This window comes from Tachysurus fulvidraco, chromosome 12 (genome assembly GCF_022655615.1).
Source record: "Tachysurus fulvidraco isolate hzauxx_2018 chromosome 12, HZAU_PFXX_2.0, whole genome shotgun sequence".
Classification (NCBI taxonomy): Eukaryota; Metazoa; Chordata; class Actinopteri; order Siluriformes; family Bagridae; genus Tachysurus; species Tachysurus fulvidraco.
The window spans coordinates 15,213,840-15,238,068 of NC_062529.1; the positions used below are offsets into that span (position 1 = coordinate 15,213,840).

At 35.8% G+C, this 24,229-nt stretch overlaps 1 protein-coding gene across 1 annotated transcript in view; it reads right to left on the reverse strand.

Moving 5' to 3' along the window:
* Window positions 1-24,229, reverse strand: part of sntg2 (syntrophin, gamma 2) — a 39,603-nt gene that overhangs the window by 11,886 nt on the left and 3,488 nt on the right. The window contains exons 2-10 of the mRNA XM_027172105.2: window positions 19,280-19,417; window positions 18,292-18,348; window positions 16,129-16,186; window positions 15,106-15,149; window positions 13,159-13,200; window positions 9,560-9,647; window positions 9,091-9,182; window positions 4,868-4,995; window positions 2,069-2,198 (exon numbers count right to left, since the gene is read on the reverse strand). Coding sequence (XP_027027906.2) covers window positions 2,069-2,198; window positions 4,868-4,995; window positions 9,091-9,182; window positions 9,560-9,647; window positions 13,159-13,200; window positions 15,106-15,149; window positions 16,129-16,186; window positions 18,292-18,348; window positions 19,280-19,417 — 777 coding nt within the window. The remainder of the gene's footprint in view (window positions 1-2,068; window positions 2,199-4,867; window positions 4,996-9,090; window positions 9,183-9,559; window positions 9,648-13,158; window positions 13,201-15,105; window positions 15,150-16,128; window positions 16,187-18,291; window positions 18,349-19,279; window positions 19,418-24,229) is intronic.

Consider the following 24,229-nt stretch of genomic DNA (forward strand, 5'->3'; position numbering starts at 1 on the left):
CATATATGAACACCCATATGAAATAATCGGCGTCAAAGAGGATTCCTGGCGAATGCGTTGCGAATTGTGTCAACCAGGGGCGGTTCTAGCCCTTTTTTAGGGTGGCTTCAGTCCCTTGTCTGTAATCTCAGCCACCCTAAAACTATAAGGATAATTTTTACTTTCATAAATAAACAATAAAAATTACGTTAAAATGCAGGACATGTCGTCGATGGGTAAGAAAATTATTTATCAGTTTGATCCAAGAGCGATTATTTTTTTTACTTTGCTTTTATTCCATACTTTTACACGTGAGTAGTGTTTCAAAAGTGCGTCTTCAGTTGTCTGCTTTATTTGAACGGAAAAGCACAGGTACGCGCAGCGTGCACGCGCCGTCGGAGCTGGAGGCGTTTATCTATAATGTTAATCGGCGGAAAGACGCAAAGACGGCAACCAAAAGCAGTGAAATTTATCTATTCTTATTACCAGAGTTGTCATATAATATATAATATAGAACTCTTCTTGTTTTAAATTCTCAATGAGGGCTAAACCCCCCTAAAGCTGAAATCCTAGAACCGCCCCTGTTGTCAACCCAAAAACACGAAGTAATTTAATTTATTTTAATTTAATTAACATTAATTTTGTCATTTGTAAAACATCACAATAATTTTGAGTTGTTTTTAAGGACAGAGCTGGAATCTCCCTACAGTTTGGGATATGGCCTTGGTGATACACTTGGTATACATTATATTTCCAAAAATATTGGGTCACCTGACCTTTCCTGCTATATGTGATTGTTTTCTGATCTCATCCCTACTGAACACCTTTGGGATGAATGTGAACGGTGACTACATCAGTGCCTGCCTTTCGTAACACTGTGGCTGATGAACACAAATATCCATCAGCACACTCCAAAATTATATATACATATACACACTCATCCCTACTGAACACCTTTGGGATGAATGTGAACGGTGACTCCACCCTACCTCACCTACATCAGTGCCTGCCTTTCGTAACACTGTGGCTGATGAACACAAATATCCATCAGCACACTCCAAAATTATATATACATATACACACACACACACACACACACACACACACACACACACACACACACACACACACACACACACACATATAAAGCATGACACTAAACAGGTAGTAGTAATGGCGACTTTTTACATGTCAGAGCCCATACTTCTTTACTTTAACTTGAGTCTTTTAAAAAATTCGTTATCTGTACTTCTACTTGAGTAAAGGATGTGTGTACTTTTGCCACCTCTGCTTATAAGGTGGTCAGGACCTGTCAAGACATAAGTGACAAAATCATACACTCTATTTATGGGTTATAGGTCACCACAATAAAAGTCAGAGTTCCATTTGCCACTTGCACATACAATCATCACTTAATTGTACATTTAGCAATCAGTGTCTGGATCCATAATTAGCTGACGTAAGGGCAGTAATTGCATGTAAGCCAAGCAGCTGTGTGGCAGTAAATCAGAACATGTTTGAGCTCGGCTATAGAAAAGGCCCACTAGATCATCAGTGCTCTAATTAACACGCCACACAGGAAATGAGATCATTAGGCAACATTCTTGTTGGATTTTAGGTCTTGGTTTTGAACATTGCAACAGGAGAATGCGGCACAAGAACACAAGATTATGAGAAACGGGGCAGAAAATAAAGTTCACATGCAACAGAACTATATATTATTTTTGGCAATGTTGGCATTTCTGCTGCCTAGTTGCTCTAAAAAGGTACGACACAAAACTGACCCTGATGTTGTAATTTTGCCTTTTTTATGTTATTGCTCACTTCCTGTGTCTAGGGTTCAGCACAAGCACAATATCGGTCTGCTTTTACCTGTTCTGTCTGCTATAATCAACGATTTCTCTTATCACCAGCCTCTATTCCATGCCAGTGGAAACAGAGCATTAGCTGTAATTGTTTTGTGTGTGTGTTATATTCATCTATCTGAGTGTCCAGTCTCTAATACTAATATTTTCAGAAGAGAACAAACTCATGCAGCATTTCACTATTCATTAAGCATACTCATCAGGGTTCTGCATACAATACTCACATACTCCTGGGACAGATCATTAATATTGGTTGATATTGCTTGAAGCCAATCTGTACTTTCTGCTGCAGTGCAAAACTGTAGAATATTTGTGCATGCTCCATCTAAGGCAAATATTTCAAAACTGTTTGACCTGGTAAGAAGAGAGAGAGAGAAAAATTAGTATAAACAAACAAACAAATAAACAAATAAATAAATAAATTGATAGATAGATAGATAGATAGATAGATAGATAGATAGATAGATAGATAGATAGATAGATAGATAGATAGATAGATAGATAGATAGATAGATAGATAGATAGATGGTAAAGAGGTAAAAGGGTAACAATTATTTTGTTTTACTTTTTTTTATAAAATATTCATTATTAATGACAAACATTCAGATATGGTGGTTTCTTTCTATTTTTGTTCAAATGTTACTGAACTGGAATGTGTTCATAAAAGCATATATTATATGGTAGCATTTCATCTGGCTTTGACATTTCATTGATGTGTGTTTGCAACCTAGTATAAATGAATTACTTTTTGATTTTGTGGACTGACTGCTTAATGACGGCTGTCAGATGTATTCAACCGAAAGTGAAGTGACTATAGAGGCAAAAAACATTTGTATGATGGTTGAGCAGCTGCATTTATCATGATGGTCTTCAAAAACTGAGAGAATGATGAACTCTCAAAAGTCAGATAGATAGGCAAACAACAGCAAAAAAATTCAAAAGCAAGTCTGAATGTCACAGAGAAAAAACATCTGTAAAAATATAAAATGAATAATATAAATGAATTTTTCTTGCAGTTTCCACACCGGCTGTGTGCAACAACGAGAACAGCCCATTACTTAGCAGCACAAAAGTCTTGCCATTAGTCAGACAGTATCCACGTAATCTAGTGTTTATAGACACAAAAGCTAATAGAGTAATAATTAGATTTGAGAACTGTCATAATTTATACTAATATACAGTATCATATTCTTCAATCCTTTGTGCAATATTATAAACATAATTATAAAAAAGTGAAATTATAATAAGATAATTAGCAGAATACTGTATGGATAACCTTGACTAAACATTGCTGCCAACATTCATTAATAGACCATACTAATCACTATGTCCACAAAATAACAGAAATGCAGCTCATGGTCATTCAGAACTAGGAAGAAATGCAATGATTTAAAATGATTTACATATTGATCTTCTTGTTTAGAAGACATTGGATAATGCTTAGGATCCACAACGCAAATAAGCTATTCTTTTGTTCTTTAGGAAATCAAAGAAATAAAGAACAATGGCAATGTTTAATGTTTCACATTTGCATTGATCATTTAAACTTGATTGTGATCTAAATTGTTGGCCATACTGCATACTCCAACAGCCAAATGCCATCACTTGTATCATATGCATATTTTCTCGGAAAATAATTATCGAAAGTGCCATAATTAAAATTAATACAGGTCATGAGTACAGTAGAACGATTGTCTGCTTGGGTTGCTTCTGAGAGAAATTGCCTTGAGAATGTAATGTTCTGCTTGAACTAGCAGGAGGCTGCAGTCAAGTCCTCTGAAACCAAGAAACTGTCTGTGTGAGTGACAGAACACAATAAAAAATCCATTAGTCAGGAGAAGTGCATTTTTATTGGGCTTTACCATGCATTGAGAAAAGGCTCTAACAGAGAAATGAACGACAGAATGAGTGGAAACAAATAGGTTCAGAATGGGTGTGGAAAGGCATAAGAATTCAGGTCTAAAAAAGGTGTTTTGGACTCTCTAGGGAGCTTAAAAGGGAGTTTTAAAATGACAAAAAAATCAATGAATCTCTCTTTCTGGGGATATGACACTATATGAGGAGTATGAGAAGAATCTGAAGCAAACGAATATATGTCGTTTCCAATACTATTCGTAATGAAGAAAATCTGGATATTAGAATTTAAGCCAAAGTTAGCTAGGTTACAAAAACGTCAATAAGATCCATTATATCAATTACATTACTAACAGCCTGAGGCGGTGATCACTAACCTAATTCAACAGACCTTATCCATGTAATTGAGTAGCCTGATTATGTGGAGCAGGTGTGTTAGATTTGGATTCTGTAGAAAAGTAGATTTCCAAAACAGGATTGCTGATTAATATGCAATGTTCGTGAATGGAAAAATGTCCTCTTATAAGAGATAATAGCACAATAATAATGGATAGCATCAAGCCTTATCCAATGCTAATGCAAATCAATTCATAAATAATTAATCATGATAATATATGCTTGTCTATATTCAAGTTTGTGAAGCCCATAAGTCACTTTAATTTAAAACTTAGTGTCAAACAGCAGAAATGTAGGCATCCAAAGCACCAAATGTTTAGAGCAAAGCAATAATAAGAGATTGCTTTAGGAATGAGTGCGGTCTAAATAAAAACTTCATGATAACAAAATAAATACACTCAGAGGCAGTTTTCCTAAGTATGAATGAGGCATAGATTTCACATATTGACATTACGATCTTAAAACTTTAATGCAATCATTTTAAATATTTATTTTTCTACTTCATTTGTTGGGAGTTCCGCTTCAGAAGAAATAGTCGGTTGTTTTCCTACAATCCAACAGCAGTTTATCAAGTGTTAGTGCTACTTCTTATAAACCTCAGTGCCCCTCAATCTGTGATCTGCATCAGTGACCTTTTCAGACACAGCATGCTGCTGCATAGATATTGGATTTAACACTAGCTCACTTAGACAAAAAATGCCTGCAAAACCAACAAACCGAACAGGTTATGCCACACGTTGGATCTGGAATTGCATCACAACGGATTACTGCACCTTAATTTATCGCTTCCAGCTTTGTGTTTAGAGACTCGAGCCATTGACAGGGGGAGGGAGACAGCGTCCAGCCAGCGCTTCTCGTACTTTGGTTCATTAGCCGAGGGTGAGGAGGGTGAAGACGGCGCCTAGATAGAATAAATGAGATAAAAAAGAAGTGGAAAGACAGGCAAAAGGATAAGCATGAGAGGAGGAGCAGTTCATCTTAACCCCACTTCAGTGCACTTTGATCAGTGAAAACAACAACTGGGTCGCACGCTTCAGTAGGATCATGAAGCCGCATGCTGCCTTTAGATAATAAACCTCGCCTTATTTCTGTACAACTATCCCTGAGTATTTACTAAATGAGAACCTTTTGGCACTTTGAAAATCAGGACAACACATATATTTACAACAAATATGCAAAAAACATGAAGCTTTTCAAGAAATATAAGACAACAAAGATTGAAACAAATTGGTTTGTGCTAGTCATTAAAACATTTATACCAAAATCCCAGACTAGGAAGAATCTCAGGCTATGAAGAACTAAGGATTTGTATCATGAGCAGCCTCTACATTACACTCAAAACTCATATCATTTCATCCATGTGGTGCTGGTTTGCATGTTTTGGATGCAAATTCCCCTGCCTTGTTTATCTCCATGAAAAAAAATATCTGTGAAAAGCCACCAATAGATTGTGGGTCTGTGCAGACCCACTCTAGCACTGTAACTTGATTCAAAAGTGGAGACTGTCTTGTCGTCAAGTTATTACTTCGACAAAACCCAGTACTCTGCTTCATCACTAAATAACAGTGAAGAAAAGAAAACTGAAGAGCTGTTCTCAAGCTGAAGTACTCTTAATTTAAAAAAAGCATCTACAAGAGAAAAAAACTAATTTAAAGCTTTAAAATATTGGAAAAGTATGTAGTAAGATGGTTCAGGATCTACTCTGAATTTTTTAGAAGTACAGTGGAATTAATGCAGAAGGTTACAGTAATATGCAAATAGAACAAGTAAAGAAACTCTGCAATGCTAATGAGTTTACCAAAATGAAAAGTTTCTACATTTAAAAAATGTAAAGTAATGGGAAAGCAAATTCAACAAAAAGATTCTTTTTAAATTTGGGTATACATTTTGCTGGAAGTATCTTGGAGAACCTGCCATATTCTTTTGTGAGCTTTGGTTGTCACACTTGCTTCTGGTCTCAGACAACCTTGGTGAGTTTTTCTTTTGCACAGTACTGCATATAATGAGGAATATGAGTCAGGGGTTCTGATCGGTTCTGGAAGTATAAAGGGTTAAAAAAAATACTGCTAGACAGTTCTGCAATCTATTGTCATGAATTGCAAATTAAATTCCCTAAAATACATCCAGAAACCAGAAGCTACCTGAAGTTCTGCTGCTGACTTAGCTCTAGAGCATGGGTACACTGATAAGCTGTGATAGAACAAGATGCCATTCTGTTGTGTGGAAAAATATTCCATCATAGAATATAACTCATCTCCCTATGAAGTCATATGTGTGAGCTTTAAATTAAATAACACCATGTTATACACTACAGACTCCACATCCGTTATCAACATTTTAAGGAAATAAGACTATATGCGGTTATGTACACATGCAACAACTGTGCAGCTATTTCATCACGCCACATTTCTAATGGCTGTCCAAGTCAATTCCGACATTTGTGATCAAATCAAAGCTTGGTGCTATTGCCAATTAAGCTTACGTCTTAGGCACTTTCTCAAGCAAGATACACTGTTGATGCACACCAATGCTGTATAATTAAACCTGATTTGACTTTCATGTCGTGCAGTGCTAAAGTCCGAGATGACAAGGAATAAAATATGGTCACCATGTCAAGATGAATTATGGTGACAAAGTGTCTGCTCTCTATCACGGACCAATTCCCAGCACCACCGACATTGTTGTCCTTCATATCAGGCTGCCTGCCATACCACAAAATATTTCTGAGGCAATGAGAGATGCAACACTAATTATTGGAAGGCATGTAAATGAATCAGTGCTCATCCCCGGGTGCTGTGAAAGCAACACAGTGTCAATCAACTCAATGTCGGAGGAGCATACAGGGAATGACAAGCTCTGCGAATTCTAATCACCTGCAGGGAAGGAAGCATCAAGAGTAAAGGAGGATTAACAAAAACCCTCATTTAAAGAACACTTTTGTTGAGTCAGCAATTAGACAACCACAGCTCATGTTTTAATACAAACTTTCCTTGAACCCAAAACTAGAGAAAACAAGAGCAAGAAAAAGAGTCAGCATAAATAATAGAAATGCATTATAATCTTTACCTGCCGTGTTTGCTACCTGGATACTTTGACAGTTTAATGAAGGAGTAGCCCAGATTTTTTAAAGCATCTTTCTTCTGTGAAAATTCAATTCAAGTTTTCAATTCAAGTTTATGTGTATAGCACTTTTTACAATTGACATTGTCTCAACGCAGCTTTACAGAACATGAACTTAGAACAAAAGGTTAATATATAGAATAATATAATACAAAATTCAAGATTAATATTAGATATATTTAAATGTGTATGTATTTATCCCCAATAAGCAAGTCTGAGGTGACTCAATGGCAAGGAAAAACTCCCTTAAACTTTCCTTTCCTGGTAAAGGAAAAAACCTTGAGAGGAACCAGACTCAAAGGGGAACCCATCCTCATATGGGTGACACTAGAGTTTGTGATTATAAATATACAGTCTAACAAATGTTTTATTGATGCAAAAGATCACATGGAGTTCACATCTCCTCTATAGTAGCAAGAGAAACAAGAAACGAGCCTACCATCCATTCATTCTTCTTTGTCTGTCATGTCAAGCATATTTCATCCAGACGGCTTCATTAAAAAACACACACCCTCATGATCTCAGAGGACGACCATACAGTACCTCTAAAGAACATGGCTGGCGATTGAGCTGATTAATACATATTCAACGTGTTCAGTCATGTGTTTCTACTCATGTGGGTGAAACTCTTGGTGCTTTGAGGCTCTGAGTCATGTAGGCATGGCATGTTCACCTTCACATGACACTCTCTGTTTGATAATAAGCTGCCTGATAAGCTGTCACCTACCTGCCCTGCCCGATAGGAACACCAGCACAGCAATCTCTATGGCCTGCTATGTATTATGCCTTACTATGTAGCATGCTTGTCTAATTCCATTTACTAAACAAAGATGAAATGAACTCACATGGTTAGGGCACTGAGATTTACATAACATTAGTATGTGACATTATAGGATGGATGAGGTGTCTGGTCCCACAGCTAGAGCCTTGTCGAGCTGAGAAAATATAGTCTTCTGAGATACTATATGTGTGCTAATTCTTTTCGCATCTCAGCAAGCCATCACATTCACACCTCTGAACAATGGAAAAAGATTCATGCATGAAATGGTGGCCAGCTCATGATTTTCACTACTATTTACAAAAGCCATAAAAAAAGAGTCTCATGGGTATAAACAGAACATAACAAAATGGCAATGCTGATAATTCTTGTCATTTGACTGCACATGAAATAAATTATATGTTTAGTAATTCTGGTGGTAATTTGTTTAGTTGGCGTTGTATAGCAGTCTGCTACACCGACATCTCAGGGGGTCATTGGTAGTGCAGTTTCAATTATGTTTAATAGTAAAATTCTTAAATGATTTCAAACATAACAGAAACATTATCAGTTTCCCTTGTTAGCTCCAGCAAGAATTTGTGTCATTTTAATGAGAAAGCCGGTAATGCTCTGCAGCTATACAACGCGGTCACAAAGATTTATGGCAGAGAATTGGCTCAGCTAGTTAGCGATCTACAAAATGACAAGCACAATGGCACTGACAGCAGTATTAGCAGGGAAGTTGAAGCTTTGGAATCTGTTGTGTTTGTGCATGTGTATAAATGAGAGCTGGAAAAATTAAAAAACAACTGCACTGATGCATCGGACACTTTAGTTAGAAATAAAGCAAAACCTAATTCCCACTGGCATCACTATCAACAGCCAGTCCAAAGGAATTGTGGGTAATGTAGGAAACTGTTGAGTAAAGTGAAAAGTTGAAACTATAATTGTCAAACATGATTTTTGATTCAGTTCTTTTCAGACTAAAGACGATATGATGATTCTTGATTAATATGCAAGTCACTCATGATGGATATTTTGTTTAGTGTAGTATTTACAACCTGTAATTCAAGCTCATTTCCGATGTTTTAAGAAGACTGTATGCAGAGATGCACTTACTGTGTTGCTTAAATTCCCATTTAAATGTAAACCACTGTCAAAAAGTGGTGAGGATGCTCTGCTACTCTGATCACTGGATGGTCCCGGAGAGCCTGAAAAAAAATCCCAGACTGTTTAAGAAGCACCATTATAACCACACAGCTTGTCTGCATGATTTTCTATTGTAATTACTTGTACAGTAATTAGTAAAACCAGCAACTCAACCAGGAAATCTAATCAAAGCGAACCTTTTTATATAATGTGTAAGTAATAAAGCCATTCGTGCAGTAAAACCATCATTTTATAATTTTTGAAATATTTTAAAAGACACAATAGTAGAGATTGTAGACGAACACATTTATGTGTGGCAACTAAATCCAGTAGCAGCACTACACTTTCTTTAAGGGTCTTGGCTCTACAGCAGCTTAGAGCTGTTATAACCCCCTGCTGAGCTTGTGAATGCTCGTGAAGGTGCGCAGTGCGAACTCACCTAATGGGAGCTTTAAAAAGGCTGGTGCCTCCCTGAGGTACCTCACAGTGATTGTAACTTCATCTCCAGCGGTTCGCAAGAGATGAACCTGCCCAGAAAACAAAAGAAAGTGAGAGACAGGGAGAGAAGAGAAGCAGTGAGAGCACTGTGGGAGACGAATTTAGAGAATAATATCCTCTTAACACTGCAGGACAGTCGACATGATAAAAAGATGACACTAAAGGAAATGCATACAATTCCAATGCCATTTGAACTGGTTTAAAAGGACTTTAACATTTGAATCAATTCATGATGGATTTCAATACAGCGCCTTTGAATAATTACAGAGTTCTGTACCCACAGCTAAGCTTTCGTATGATCTGAGAGGCCAGTTAACTGCTGCTCAGACACATAATTACCCCCGCCGTCTCTGGTAGCTTCACGTTGCATCATCCACTATGCACATGCTTTAAAACTACTGTCCAAATATATGAAATGCCTGTGTTCAAGTAATTCACACTACTCCTTTTATCTAAACAACTGCCTAATGCTTTTCAGAATCTACCAATACATTTTATCTTCTTTGGAGAATCTTTGAAATGTCTTTGATCAAAACCATAAACAGTGGAATTACTAAATCTAGTCAAGCCAATTTTTCTGTCTATGATTAATAAGAAGTGGTTTGTCAAGCATTTCTACAAAGGGCTCATCCCAAATCACACTGAGTATAAAGTCATGCTTTTGACATATAAAGCCTTTAATGACATTGCTAAGGCATATCTTGCTGATCTCTTGAGCATTATATCAGCTCCCAACCACTTTGCACAGCTGATGCAGGCTTACTGTTAATCCCTGGGATCACTTACAACCTGGTGAATGGGCTTTTTTCCTTGTATATTTTCTAAACTCTGGAGCAGTGTTTTAGAGAATATTAGGAGGTCTGTTTGCCTTTTTTTTTGTTGTTTAAATAAATGTTTAACCTGGCTTAGGTTTCTTGATTGCATAATTGTTATTGATATTTTGTTACTTTCATTTTCATCCTTCAGTTCAATGTTCACAAATTATCATTTATTATTAAATCCAATTGGTTGCTAGAAACTGCCAGAAGCCATTGTACCTCCCAGCTTAAAGAGGATCATAAGTATAATTAATTCACAATGACTGTATATCGATTTGATTTCATGCCTTGGATGGGCTAGAATGAAAACCATTCTGTTAACATTTATTGCTGTATAAAGATTCATTGTGGTAAAAACTATTTCATTTTTTCTGTTTTTTTCTTTCTTTCTTTCTTTCTTTCTTTCTTTCTTTCTTTCTTTCTTTCTTTCTTTCTTTCTTTCTTTTTTTTCCAAATGACTTTCATTCAGCTCAGATTCATTTCCATATCAAGACCTAAAAGTGATCTATTTGTGATTTTCTACCACCCTTTAATCATCAGGGTATAAGTGTGTAACGCTGCACAGTGGGTATTACATTCAGTCAACTGTTTAACTGTTTAACTGATTGAATCTTTATATACAGTATCAGGCCCTATACTATAATATAATATTTGAATCTCTGAGCTCAGCCTGTGGCAGCCTGCAAAAGTCTTCTGATAATACTCTTATTATGTTATGATATTAACAACATCGTTTTGTTTAATTAAGTATTCAAACCTCTCACAATGCCTTTTTTCTTTTAGTTTCCTGTTTTCTGTCTGCTTTGCCTGGTTCATGCTCCCTTGTCAGCATCAGCACCTGCATCTAATTATTTTAAATGTCCTTCCAAATCACATGCAGTTACCCTGCCTTTCTAAGCCATGGCTGTTGTCCTTCTTGTTTGTTTCCAGTTTTCTAGTTTTATTCTCTCAAAGATGTCTTTAGGTTTTTCACTCTCTGCTTTCTGCCTGCTTTTTGACTCTTGCTTTGGAAATGTATTCAGGTTTTTTCACTTACTTATATCATTTTAGACTCCCCTGTGTTTCAAAACACTGTGTTAAATAGAAATATGAAAAGTTAGAGCAGTTTTGCTATATTTTCTTTAAACTGACTTCTGTCCAAACTTTCAGACTAACCTTAACCATCCAAAGGTTCTCGTTAATGAACTATTTAGGATTAATGGTTGCTGAAGTGTGGTTCTTTTTTTGATATTTTACTATAAGAATAAAATTATTCGGCATCATTTATGTTATAATATAACATCTTCCACTCTTCTAGGAAGGCTTTTAGGTAGATTTTGGAGCATGGATTATGGGATTTGCCTATTCAGTCACATGTATTACTGAGGTCAGACACCGATGTACTGTAGGGCAAGGATGCCTGGCACACTGTCAGTAGTCTAACACATGAAAAAAGATGTTGAATGGGGTTAAGGTTAGGGTTCTGTGCAGGACACTTGTTTTTTTTCCACAGCAACGTTGTAAAACCATGTATTCATGGAGCTTCACAGGAGTAGGCACCGTTCCAGTAAAGCAACATCTTGAAGCTACAATATATAAAGACATTCTAGACAATTGTGTGCAATATTTTGGGGACAGCCCACATATAGCTGTGAAGATGCCACCACAAGCTTAAAGAAACATAGTACTGAAACTCACAATGCACTCACAAGACTCAGCAAATGTACTAAAGTGATCACACCATTCTTACAAAAAAAATATTTTTCTTGATTGCTGTTTTAATGATAGTGGTAGCCAGCACTGTTAGTCCAAAGTCTTACAAAGAGATGCTGACCAAATGCCATACAATACTTTTTACATCCTTTTCATCATTAAATCTAGCTTTAACTCATGCTTTGTGCATGGAGGTGGGGTCATCATGGGAGAGACTACTTGCATCAGGATAGAAATGTTTCATCATAGGATAAAGGTGTTCAGTCAGAATAAATGTGTATCGATTTGCAAACATGTCTGTGAGCAGACAAGTGGGCCAAATCATGATAGCCAAATTCCTCCCATAGTATCCCAACAGTGGCACCATGTTTAACTGTCATTTATTGCCTGTCTGTACATCTGAGTGACAATTTATTCTGTATTCAAATTTATTTAGAACACAAGAACATCTTTTATTGTGGCAAACATGGTCTTCATCAAGCTTAGTATATTCAAGGCTTACAATCTGACACTGTCTCTTCTTTACCATACAGAAGAGACCGTGTCAGTCATAATACATAATAATGAAGTTTAATCCCCCAAATATCAGTGGTCAATCTGTGACAAAGAGATTTTTAGAGCTGAAACAGCTTGGCTTTGTTAGCTTGTGGATTCGGAGAGTAAAATCATTAATCATGTCTCTTGACTTCCTGAATATGAAAGGAAAGACCATCTGTTTGGAGTGGGAAATACACACACAGAGAGAAAATACACAGAGAAGAGAGAGAGAGAGAGAGAGAGAGAGAGAGAGAGAGAGAGAGAGAGAGAGAGAGAGAGAGAGAGAGAGAGAGAGAGAGAGAGAGAGAGAGAGAGAGAGAGAGAGATTATGAGTTATGTTATGGTGAAGTACCAGAATGAAAAATATAAATATCTCTTATATATAAAAAGATTGCACATGGTTCAAGTCAAGCACCTTTGATTATTGTTCCATCACTTGTCATTTCAACACCACAGGGCAAGAGTAATAGCACTTTCATGAGTGAATACTTACAACTTCTTCATGTGTGCACTTTTCCACATTGATGCCATTGATCTGTATGAAAGAAAGGTTTTCTTCATTATAAAGCACTTACAATGTATTTTTGTGCACTTTTATGTGTAAAGCTGGTTGCAGTCCAGCAAACTGTACTCTAGTCCACAGTGTAATACACAGTGCAGTTCCAGTGGCAGGTAATACTAAACTGTGTAGCATTATGTCTTGGTTACTTTACAAATTTGATTTACGTTATACTTCTGTGACCATGTAGTAGATACCTGCATCTGTGTGTCCACATTCATACTTGAGTTTATAATGTGAGTGTGTGCATAATGGAGAAATGGCCCATGAGATGAACCAGAATTTACAGAAAAGGGAAAAGCTCGGAAAATAGAGCAGCCTCGGAAACAAAACAAAGGAGAGATTGGTGTTTCACTGAAGGAATAATAAATAGACATGGGTGTAATTTTGTTTTGAAATGTGCTGAGGGGAAAAGAAGCCTTGCACGATCTATTATAAACCAAGTCTCTTTTCCCCCGAAAGCATTTACGAAGCGTTTTCACTTGTTTGTATTAACAGCATCAGTTGTATGAATAGTATCGATTCATAAATTGAAATACTTCAACTACTGTTCAAATCCACAATTTTTGCAATCTCAGTATGCTAAATGATTTACTGTAGTATGTTCAAAAATTGAGCTGCTATACTGAACTATGTGTGATCTCTTTACTGTAAATAAGCAAGTAAGAAGACAACAGAAAGAATATTATGCAGTCCTACAGGATTAAATTGTCTAATAATTTATATCTGAATATGCTTCATGTCATGTTTGTAGTAAATATAATTATATCCATTTTTCTATAAAGTGATCATACCAGTTTGTGACACAACATTTGGTTAGAAATACCACAGCTGTTGTGTATAATTTTTTTTAACAGACTTTTCTTTCAGAAAGGGGTTAAGAAGCATACATACACATCTAGTCTACAGAAGATAGAAAGTATCTGATGTATGAAGGGAAAATTGTATTGCTTACACTCCTGATACATTTGTTAAAATAAAACACTTGGAATATAAAACCCATAGAAGAAGGTCACAACCTCTCATTACAATGTATTCAACCAAGCCCATCTACCTGGCAACCAATCGGCAACACAACTCCCTAGAAACAAGAAGTGTGTCATGGAGCTAGTAGCTTACCCATACACCCCGTCTCTCCATGTGAAGCAAAGATGTGAACATGCTTCACAAAGTAAAAGTAAAAATCAAATTTTGCGGCCTACAATCATGTACTTACATTTTTAAATTCAGTTTTCAGAATGATCATTTGCAATCACTGCAATCATTTTCTTTTCGTCTTTCACTCACCTTTGATTTTAATATGTAAAACTCTCATATCTAACAGCTAGAGCAATGTATAAGTTTGTCTACAATAAATGTAATCTTCTTGTTCATAAATGTGCGAGAGCGGAATATGAGGATTTGAGTGTGCATAATTTCACATAATTTCAGATTGATGTCAAATCATATTCAAATGTCATATTTGTTTCAAAGTTGTGCTTCATAAACAGTTGATAGGAATGTTTAGATCACTGATGATTGTAGAGAGCGTTGCATATCACATCTACCAACAGAAGCTCAACAGCTGAATAACATTAGCCTAGGGCAATATAGGACAAGACTACAAATTTAAAGAACGAATGGTATAGCATTACAAACTGAAAGTAAATTTCTTCTTTTCTATTCAAGCTTGTGGTAATAAGGGTGCACTTAAAAAAAAGTGTCATTACTTTTATTCCTCAGATTCATATAATGAGTTCAAAGGTTAAACCTGCAGTTGACCTTGAGAAAATGAATCAGGGAGAAACATCATTAGGATGCAGAGAGCACATTGCTCTGACATGCACCTATGCCCCTGGGCATTGTGGAGAATCAGAGTAAGCTAACGTTCGCTTCACTGACCTGTAACACGGCGTCGCCGATAAACAGCATCCCTGTCTGATCAGCTGCAGGCCAGACACAAGGTGCCAAAGGTTAATGGAGACATTAGGATACAATTAGTCATTTCATATGTGTTAATGTGATGGAAATAGCAATCAGCCCTGGTGACTGAGAAGTCTGCCAATATAGCCTTTAGCGGAGTGCTAGACAGAAGTGGCTTTAATCCAAAACTCCTACAACTCTGAAATTCACCTCATTTTTCATCATAAATAACAAATACATTTGAGTTTCATTAGTGTTTTGAAATATAATCATGTGGCTCCAAAGTTAGAGAAAGTTCCTACTGGTTATATCATCTTTACTAAAGTTATTAAGATCAAATCATTAAGCAGAAGGTTTATCCTTGTGAAAACTCTTAAATGTTAAGATTTTAATTGTGACTAAATAATAGCATATTTGTAATACTGTAACTCTGCATGCGGCATCATAATGATCTGATGCTATGGGTAATTATTTCACTCATTGATTTATATTCTTTCTTTTCATAAAGCTCTAAGGGGTTCTTCTTTTGAGGCATAGAAAACATACATGATACATGATACAGCCTATATCCAATCTATTTTTTGGCACACAGAAATTTCTTGAAAGTTATTGATCCTGCATATGAGAGAGCCTCTGGGATAGCAAGAAAAAAACAGACATGGGCAATATAATTTCTGGGTTGAGAGAACTAATGAAGTAGTCCATTGATGTTGTATGCTTATATATGAGGCATTCATGGCTCAGAGATCATATGGTCCACAACTTGGCACATGCATCACTATACTAGGGACAAGCATATGGCCTCTAATTACACACTTATTAAACAGTCTGCCTCAAGAGATTAAGTGGCTTTTGGCTCGAGATGTCAGACTCTGCAAATCATATATACTGTAGGAATGAAAATAATCACTGTTGATAGTGGGAGAGTAACATATAGTAATCATTGAGCCTTAGCTAATTTATCTGTACAAAAATCGGAAGGAAAACTCAAAAGTGCCTTACCTACTTGATCTTTGAAAATCTTTGAAATGACCACAGGCACTTCATGCTCAGCTCCTCCCTGAAATAAAGAAAATTCACTCCAGGTGATTCAGTAAAACAACCACCCACTGATACACAAGCTACACTTCATATCCTAGCAAATCATTCAACTCTATTGACTCATCCAAGTTTCTTCTGGGTGGCATAATAAATTTTAATCTCTACTATAGCATTCTCTTTGATCTCCAACACAGATCCACATAGAACACCATGTGTCTGGTATGTGACTGATTTAAATGATAACAAACAAATAAATAGATAGATAGATAGATAGATAGATAGATAGATAGATAGATAGATAGATAGATAGATAGATAGATAGATAGATAGATAGATAGATAGATAGATAGATAGATAGATAGATAGATAGATAGATAAATAAATAAATAAATGCTCCAAGATATTAACATATGAATGATTTGAAGGTCAAAACAAATTATTTATGTCTCACATTAAATAACCAATGTACAATCAATGATAACATAAATCTATAACAATTATAACGAAAATTCAAATCAAGTATGTTAAAAAAGATATGTCCCAGTAAAACATCATACATAAAGGGTTATATTCAACATTGGAAACAGCAGTAAAAAGATATTTCTGTATTCAGTCATGATTTTCAATAATGTTCAAACGACCACCTTAAAAGAAAAATGCGCTCTCTTTAAGCCCCCAAAAATTAGGAAATAAAAAACATCGCCTGAAGCAAGATATCACATTTTTTTCTGTCAACTGTACAGAAAAATGTCATGCATGTAACAAATTATGAAATACACAAGTAAAAAAAAGACATATAAATCATTCAAATCTAACACATCTAACATAATGTATTGCTGATATGTTGCTGAAGAAATATTGGTTAGTTAAGTAATCTTTGCATATTTGACTTCCACTCATGTTATTACACCCTCGACTTATGAAAGAGCATTTGTTGCAGTACTGTTTTTTTGCAAGAGGATCTAAGTGTACAACCTCATAAAGTGTAAATCTTAGGCAGTATTAAACAATGCATAAATTGAATGAACAGGACATAAACAAACAAACAAAAAAATGGGGCCATTTTCTCCCCAGTTAGGTCACCTGCCAAAAACCCAACCACTAACTAGTTATCTACCTGCCTTACTGTTACAACTACTACCTGAGAAGGGTTAAGTGCTATCTATGCTTTTCCACATACATTAGCTGAAAGATATGAGTTTCTCTGTGATTGACAGGAAAGAGAATCCCTCCCACCATCCCTCCTACTCTCTGAGAGCACAGCCAGCTTTCTTGGTTCCCTACCAGGCATGGCCATATGCATCATTGATTTGGACTCTGTTGAACTACCTGGAAACTACAGAAAATATTTGCTTTATTTAGATTTAAATAAACAGTTAATACTGCCCTCAAGTTAACATGTCCGCAATATACTACTTCTAATGTCTTAAATCTTACTGTGTGCACATGGACAATTTTATCCTGCTTATACACTCTTTTTGAGCTGTTAAATTAGTTCAAGTATCTTTTTTTTTCTTAATTTAATTAATACAAACTTGTGATTCAAATAATGAGCTGTAGGCACTCAAATGCTACACTTACTGCCATCTTCAAAAAAGTGTCATTCATATTTTTTAATTATTGATATGAATTTCATTTAAAAGCAATCTTTTTAATCTCCTTCAAGTGAACATGACAATACAGTAAATGATTGTTATTTGTTTGTTTGTTTGTTTGTTTGTTTGTTTGTTTGTTTGTTTGTTTGTTTGTTTGTTTGTTTGTTTGTTTGTTTGTTTGTTTGGTTGGTTGGTTGTTTCATTTCAAAGATTTTAATAGTGTTCATATCTCAAAGCTTTAATTTTAGTGTAACATATTGTGGTGATGGACTGCTCATTTGAAGAGATATTATGCAAAAAAAAAGGACTTTTTAAATCTTTTAACTTTTGACTCTGAATCTTGTACATTTCTTATACCTTTCTCAACTGTTCAATTACTCTGAATACCTCTATGAACAATTTCAGTATTAACTCCACATTATCTGTTTGCAACTCTGAACACAGCCAATAATAACACTTTTAAATGACCATATTTATTTATTTACTTATTTAATTATGTATTTTCAAAAAGCAGAGAAAATGAACCTACTTTGATACTCAGACCAAGACCACCAGTTGCCTGTCTCCGGAGTACAACAGTTCTGTGCTTTAAAAAAGGGGAATTTAGTTGGTAGGATTATAAAGGCAACATGATTATCAGAATGTCACATGTGACAAAGGCAACAATAACTGTAACAGGATATATCTTGATCACACACTCAGCCTAATGATACTTTCCAAGTATGTTTTTGTCATCCCATCCAATACAAGTCAACAATGAAATATGGACATGTAAACAGAGAAACAAGATAAAACAAGGAAATATTGTTCCTCTAGGTCTGCAGTGCAATATTCAAGACAACACAGAGTCACTAGCAAGACTAGATACTATACAGTGTGTAACTAATGCATGACAGATATGTACAATAAATAAATAATGCAGCACATAACAATAAATACACAGGACAGGAGATCAGTCCACACTAACTATACAGCACAACAAAAGCAAGTCTAGTAAAACTGGACAGATTTGAGGAATTTCAGGAATTATAAGACATATGTGGCACAAATTGTTATTTAGAAATCTTGAAAGAAAATAAAGCAAGCAGAAGTTGCTTGTACAGTTCACTAAATAATACAGTGCTGATGCAAATAGAGTTTTTAAATATTTGTGACTAATATTGAATATATGTGCTGCATATGAAATTGTGTTTCTGTAAGTGTACACTGAAGGCTCTAGGGCACAGAGAATAAACCACTTGGTGTGTGGTATGAAAGATGGCCATGCTTACAAAAATACACATTAGAATACGCCACTTGACTGAGGTGCTAAATAAAAAAGTCTAATGCCTCTACTTCTGCTGATCCTCTGTAATCTGTCAGTAACACAACCATCTTCCTATTACACCGCAATGGTCCTGTACACAGTGTTAAAATAGCTGAAAATGTGGCATGTTTGCCTCTTAGAAATCATACAAAGCAGCTCAAGCATCTGTGAAATTAAATCTTTTTGTGCAGTTCAAGGCCTCAGTACTTACATTTAAGTGATGTGCACCACCACCTATGCAGACCACATCCTGCTTCTGTATGGTCAATATCTCTTTAGTTAACTTTAAACGGATGTCATAAGTATTACTCGTCTTTTCATCATACAAAAGGGCGAGTCCGGTTTTTGTCTGTAAACAGAAAAGCAAAAAAATTTGAATGTTAGTTGAATGATTTTACAGGAGTCATGTGTAGAACTTTTTTAAAAGGCGTTTTTTTCATATCTGAAACCTCCGTGCAACATTCTAAATTGTATTAGTCTCAATAGCTGCTGATCCAACATGTTGCAGCCGCAGTATTTCTTGGCTTCCAAATGCAAACAAAGAATATTCAACAGCCAAAATGTCCCAGTTGACAACATTGAAATATATCTTAATTTAGTGAGAATGACATTTGTAAATAAGAAAATCTTCCATAGAACAAGCATGTTTACAATTTTTCATCTCTGGAAAAGTCCAGCCTCAGAATTGTTGTTTTTTGTTTTTTTTGTTTTTCAGATGAGAGACAATACTCTCAAGGGATTAACTAAATATATACTAAGTAAAACAAGCTTTCAGGTCTGTACCCCTTAAAGAAGAATAAGGTGCTAAGAACAGATAGCGTAAAGCTTTCCAGTTAATTTAGTTAGACTCCGAAATTAATCCCAGGCACACATTACTGTAGCTGGTAAATTGAAAAATATTCCTCAATACGTGTGCAAAATACAAACAGATCTGTACTGGTCATGAAGGTAGATTTTCATTCCTGAGTCTGTAATTGTCTTGAGGATGAATTCAGTGAGTACAGTATCTAAAGCAGAGACACGCTTATGTATAGATAAATATGGCCCTGTGGACATATTTCCTTGTCTTCTTTACTGACATTACTGTGAAAAATACAATATAAAAATACCCGAGTTATTGAAAGGTAAAGTGTGTTAAGTATTCATTAAGGGATAAACCATTAGCTGACACATTGTTTGCATATCTGATGCACATGAATATGACATTAATTGGTGTAGACATATAGTTAGATTGTCATGGACTAGTTCTCTGCCTGGCACCAGGGCCATTTCTCTTGAGACATGCACATTTAGGTCGAGTGGCTTCACCTCTAACTCCAGAGGGACAAGATAATTAATCAAACTTTTGAATCATAGACTGAATCTGTAAGAACACAAATATATTCTGCACTTTGGGATCTGCACCAGACTGCATCAGCCTCCTGAGATTTACACTGCATGGCAAGCAAAACTAAGTCAGTACATTACTGCAGGATTCTCTGATGATGAACTACGAGTACCCTTCTGCCCCGCTGACCCCGGTGCGCATATTAAAACTAACAAACGGTGACTAATAGACAGTCTATAGTCACTTTATTAATGCTATCAGAATATATGGCACACAGTAAATGCAGTTTGTGGATAAAACATCTTGCAGCATTTGTCAGGTTTGATGTATCACCTGTTTCACTTAAAAGTTTATAAAGATAAAAAAAATTGCAGAATCAGGGCCCAAGAGAAAAGACCATGCTGTGTTCTCTGCGCTGATGCATAGCGTGTGCACTAGTTTCCATTACTACACATTCCAATAGCTGTGAAATGCAGCATAAGAAGCATGGGAGTTGATGAGGGGTGGATGTGGTAAAATCAACCAAGCGGTAAATGTATGCATCTATTGACATTTACTGCTCTGCTTTTATCTCTGAAGTCCTGCCTGAGGATATTCCTGATTTCATTACTAAAGAGGAAAAGGTCTGACCTGTTTAAAAAAAAAATTAACGCACACAGACCTTTGACTTTTTCAGGAAAGTTTGCTTCAGGTATATCAAAAAAAAAATTGTTCCCTTCTAAAAAAAGAGAGAGAATCTGATGACAGGGTTGCCTCATTTAAAGCATTACTGCGAAGGAGACTGGAGGTCAGCTGCTGCCTGGAGATCAGCCCTGATAATTTTCTACTCCTCCAAACGCGCTTCTCACAGATCCTCAGCCAAGAATATTGCCTTTTTCCACCGCAGGGACAGGTGATAAATAGTCAATATAACATGTAGTGCAAGATTAAAAACACTCTTTCTAATCCATAAAGTCACTGATAGGTAAAGGTGATCACAGCTTGTAGTGCATCACACCTACTACAGCTTTTAAAACTCAGTATTATTTCCACAGATCAAAGATGTACAGTTACTTGAATCTGTGTGGTGTAAATCATGTTCAAAATCTGCTGGTATTCTGGGCTCTGTGCAGCAACTGTGATTGTCCATGTTGCTAATCACAGAATGGACAGAAATCATATAAAGTTTGAGATTGAATAATCGTTCTTCTAAGAATCATACAGAAGGGTTTTCAAAGTGATTGGAAAAGAAATTGACAAATCTTAACTGTTCCTATTCCAGGTGCAGTTCTACGAGGATAGTCACCAGGGATCTTCATTTACAACCTAACACTACTCAAATCTGTTGGCCAAATGGTATTTGAAGCGCAGTAAGTACCCGAATGATGTTGAAAAATTAAACACAATACTCTTTATGTGACTTTAATTGAACCATATTTAAGACATGCTTAAATAAACTTAAGACATGCTACAGTGCTTTTGCAAAACACAAAACAGCTTTAGCTTAGCAAAGCTGTCAGAGTTGATTCAGAGGTAATTAGTACTGAAATGGTTTGAAAATTGATGCTAACAAGAAACACTTTCTTAATTCAATATATTGAAGACAACAAAAAACCATCTATCCTTCCTTCTTCACGATAAAGACAAACGATGTGCAGAAATTGCATAATTAAAAAAGCATCAGCACCATTTTAATAATATCAACCTCTAAAACATAAAGAAATGTGATCTTAATCACTAACAGTCTCCCCTCTTGCTATTGTTCGCTTTTACTGTAAAAGGTGCCATGTGTCTAGTAAAAAATTATCAAGAGACATGGAACAATAAAGCTTAAAATGCATCAGGCACATATTAAAATTTTAAACTGTCTACTATGCATTAGAATAAAAAGGTAACGGAGAGGTGGAGAAAAATAATGAAGGTGTGGAGCTCTTTCATTGGGTCAGTAAACCACATTAATACAGCCGATCTCAGGAATAAGTGGAGAATCATTAGCAAGCTTAGAAGCACTGTGGCATGACTGCATCTGCAATCGTGACATTAAAAGATTTGGACAAGCCATTAAAACAGCACACCTAATGATCTACTGTTTAAATGTAGCATGTGCTAATAATCAGTTATGCTGATACAGTATATCATTATGGTGAACAACTGTCTCACAAACAGTAGTGTGGTGTAGCCACTAAAGAGTTCCAGACTCTCCAGATTAATCCTGAGCTCACGTTACTGTTTGCGATACTAGTACAAGTTTTGAATTTTCTTCCAGTGTTTGCATGAGATTCCTCTAATTTTTTCTACACCCCCTGTAGTGTGTGCATGATGTGCTGTGATGGACTGACATCACATTCAGGGTGTATTCCTGCCTCACACCCATTGTTCTGGGACAGGGTTTATGTCCACCTGACACTAACCGATTAAAAGTTTTTACTGAAGATGAAGTAATTAATTAATTAATTAATTAATTAATTAATATTTCATAGTTGTATTTTAAAGGAGAAAGATTAAAATTTCAAAGACAGTATATGTGAATATGTCCTTATCTGAAATCCTTGCCATGTGTGACCCTGGCCCTATTTAATTATATTGAACCTATTATGCTGCATGTAAATACAATATTGGCCTTTTTATTGCTCTCTAAATGGTTTAAAAATGCCATTTTGGTGTTGGAGATGAAGAATGTTCTGTTCTGCTTGAATCAGCTTGAAGCTAAACAATAAATTTTTTATTTTGTTTCTCAGCCCTGTCCCAGGGTAAGTGTTCACTGAATTTATGGTTGTAAAAGTTTTATCAATCAGCAGCGGACAGCGAAACTCTCAAATTCCCAAAGACAAAACAGTCAAACAAAAAGTGAACCATTCAAAACAATTTGTAACTTTTTCATGCACTGCCCATCAGCTAGTAAAAAGGAAATGAATACATTTTCTTGTAGGTAAAACATACACACATTTTTTTTTTTTAAATCTTTTATAATTCCTCATGATAGTTTAATCATACAGCCAATGCATCTGCTGATTCAAATGAATCATGCATACTTATTCTAGATTAGGACAAAACATTTACAAAATAAAAGTTCTTAAATGAAATGCCACTATAAATGGAAAGCCGCAGTGGTGATATACTGATGGAAAACGTGAGGCACATTTTAGTGGTACTTTAAGGTAAAGAAGTTCCTTTATGTTTTCATCTATGGGGGAGATTTTAGGGTAGTTAATGTTGGGCTTTGTGGTTTATCAGAAAAACTCCAGTTGTGTCTTTTTAACTTTAGAGAGTGAGGAAAACAGAGAAGAATCTCATGAAAAATGAATGATTATTTCTAGCTGTTTAGGTGATCAGAGGAACTGGTTATTAAATTGGATAGATTATTTTAAATAGATAAAGCATTTGACATGTCATTTGTCTTTAAAAAATCAATACTATGATCACTGAGGCACCACCTTTGCACAGCGGGTAGTGTTGTTGCCTCCCAGTATACCCGAGCTAACATTACTGTCTGTAAATGATCCACAAATTACCTCTAGGTGTAAATGATGGTGTGAAGGTGTGTGCATGAAGCCCTTAATAGACTGCCATCATATCCAGTGTATATTCCCACCTCAGGCTTTAATTCCGATGCAACCATGGAAGTGAGGGAGTGAGAGCAACCTTGGAGAAATTCTTTCATGTCCAAGGAATAACAATCTGTAGGGCATGCTGTTATAGGGAAATAAGCAACTCTGGGAAGTTAATGATACTCTTATTATTAATTAATAATAATCAGTGGTTATTGTACTGCCTCTATTTAATGCACCATTTGTGTAAAACTCTAAGACTATAGTTCTAATAAAAGCAGTGTAATACTTAAGGCCTTTGACTTTT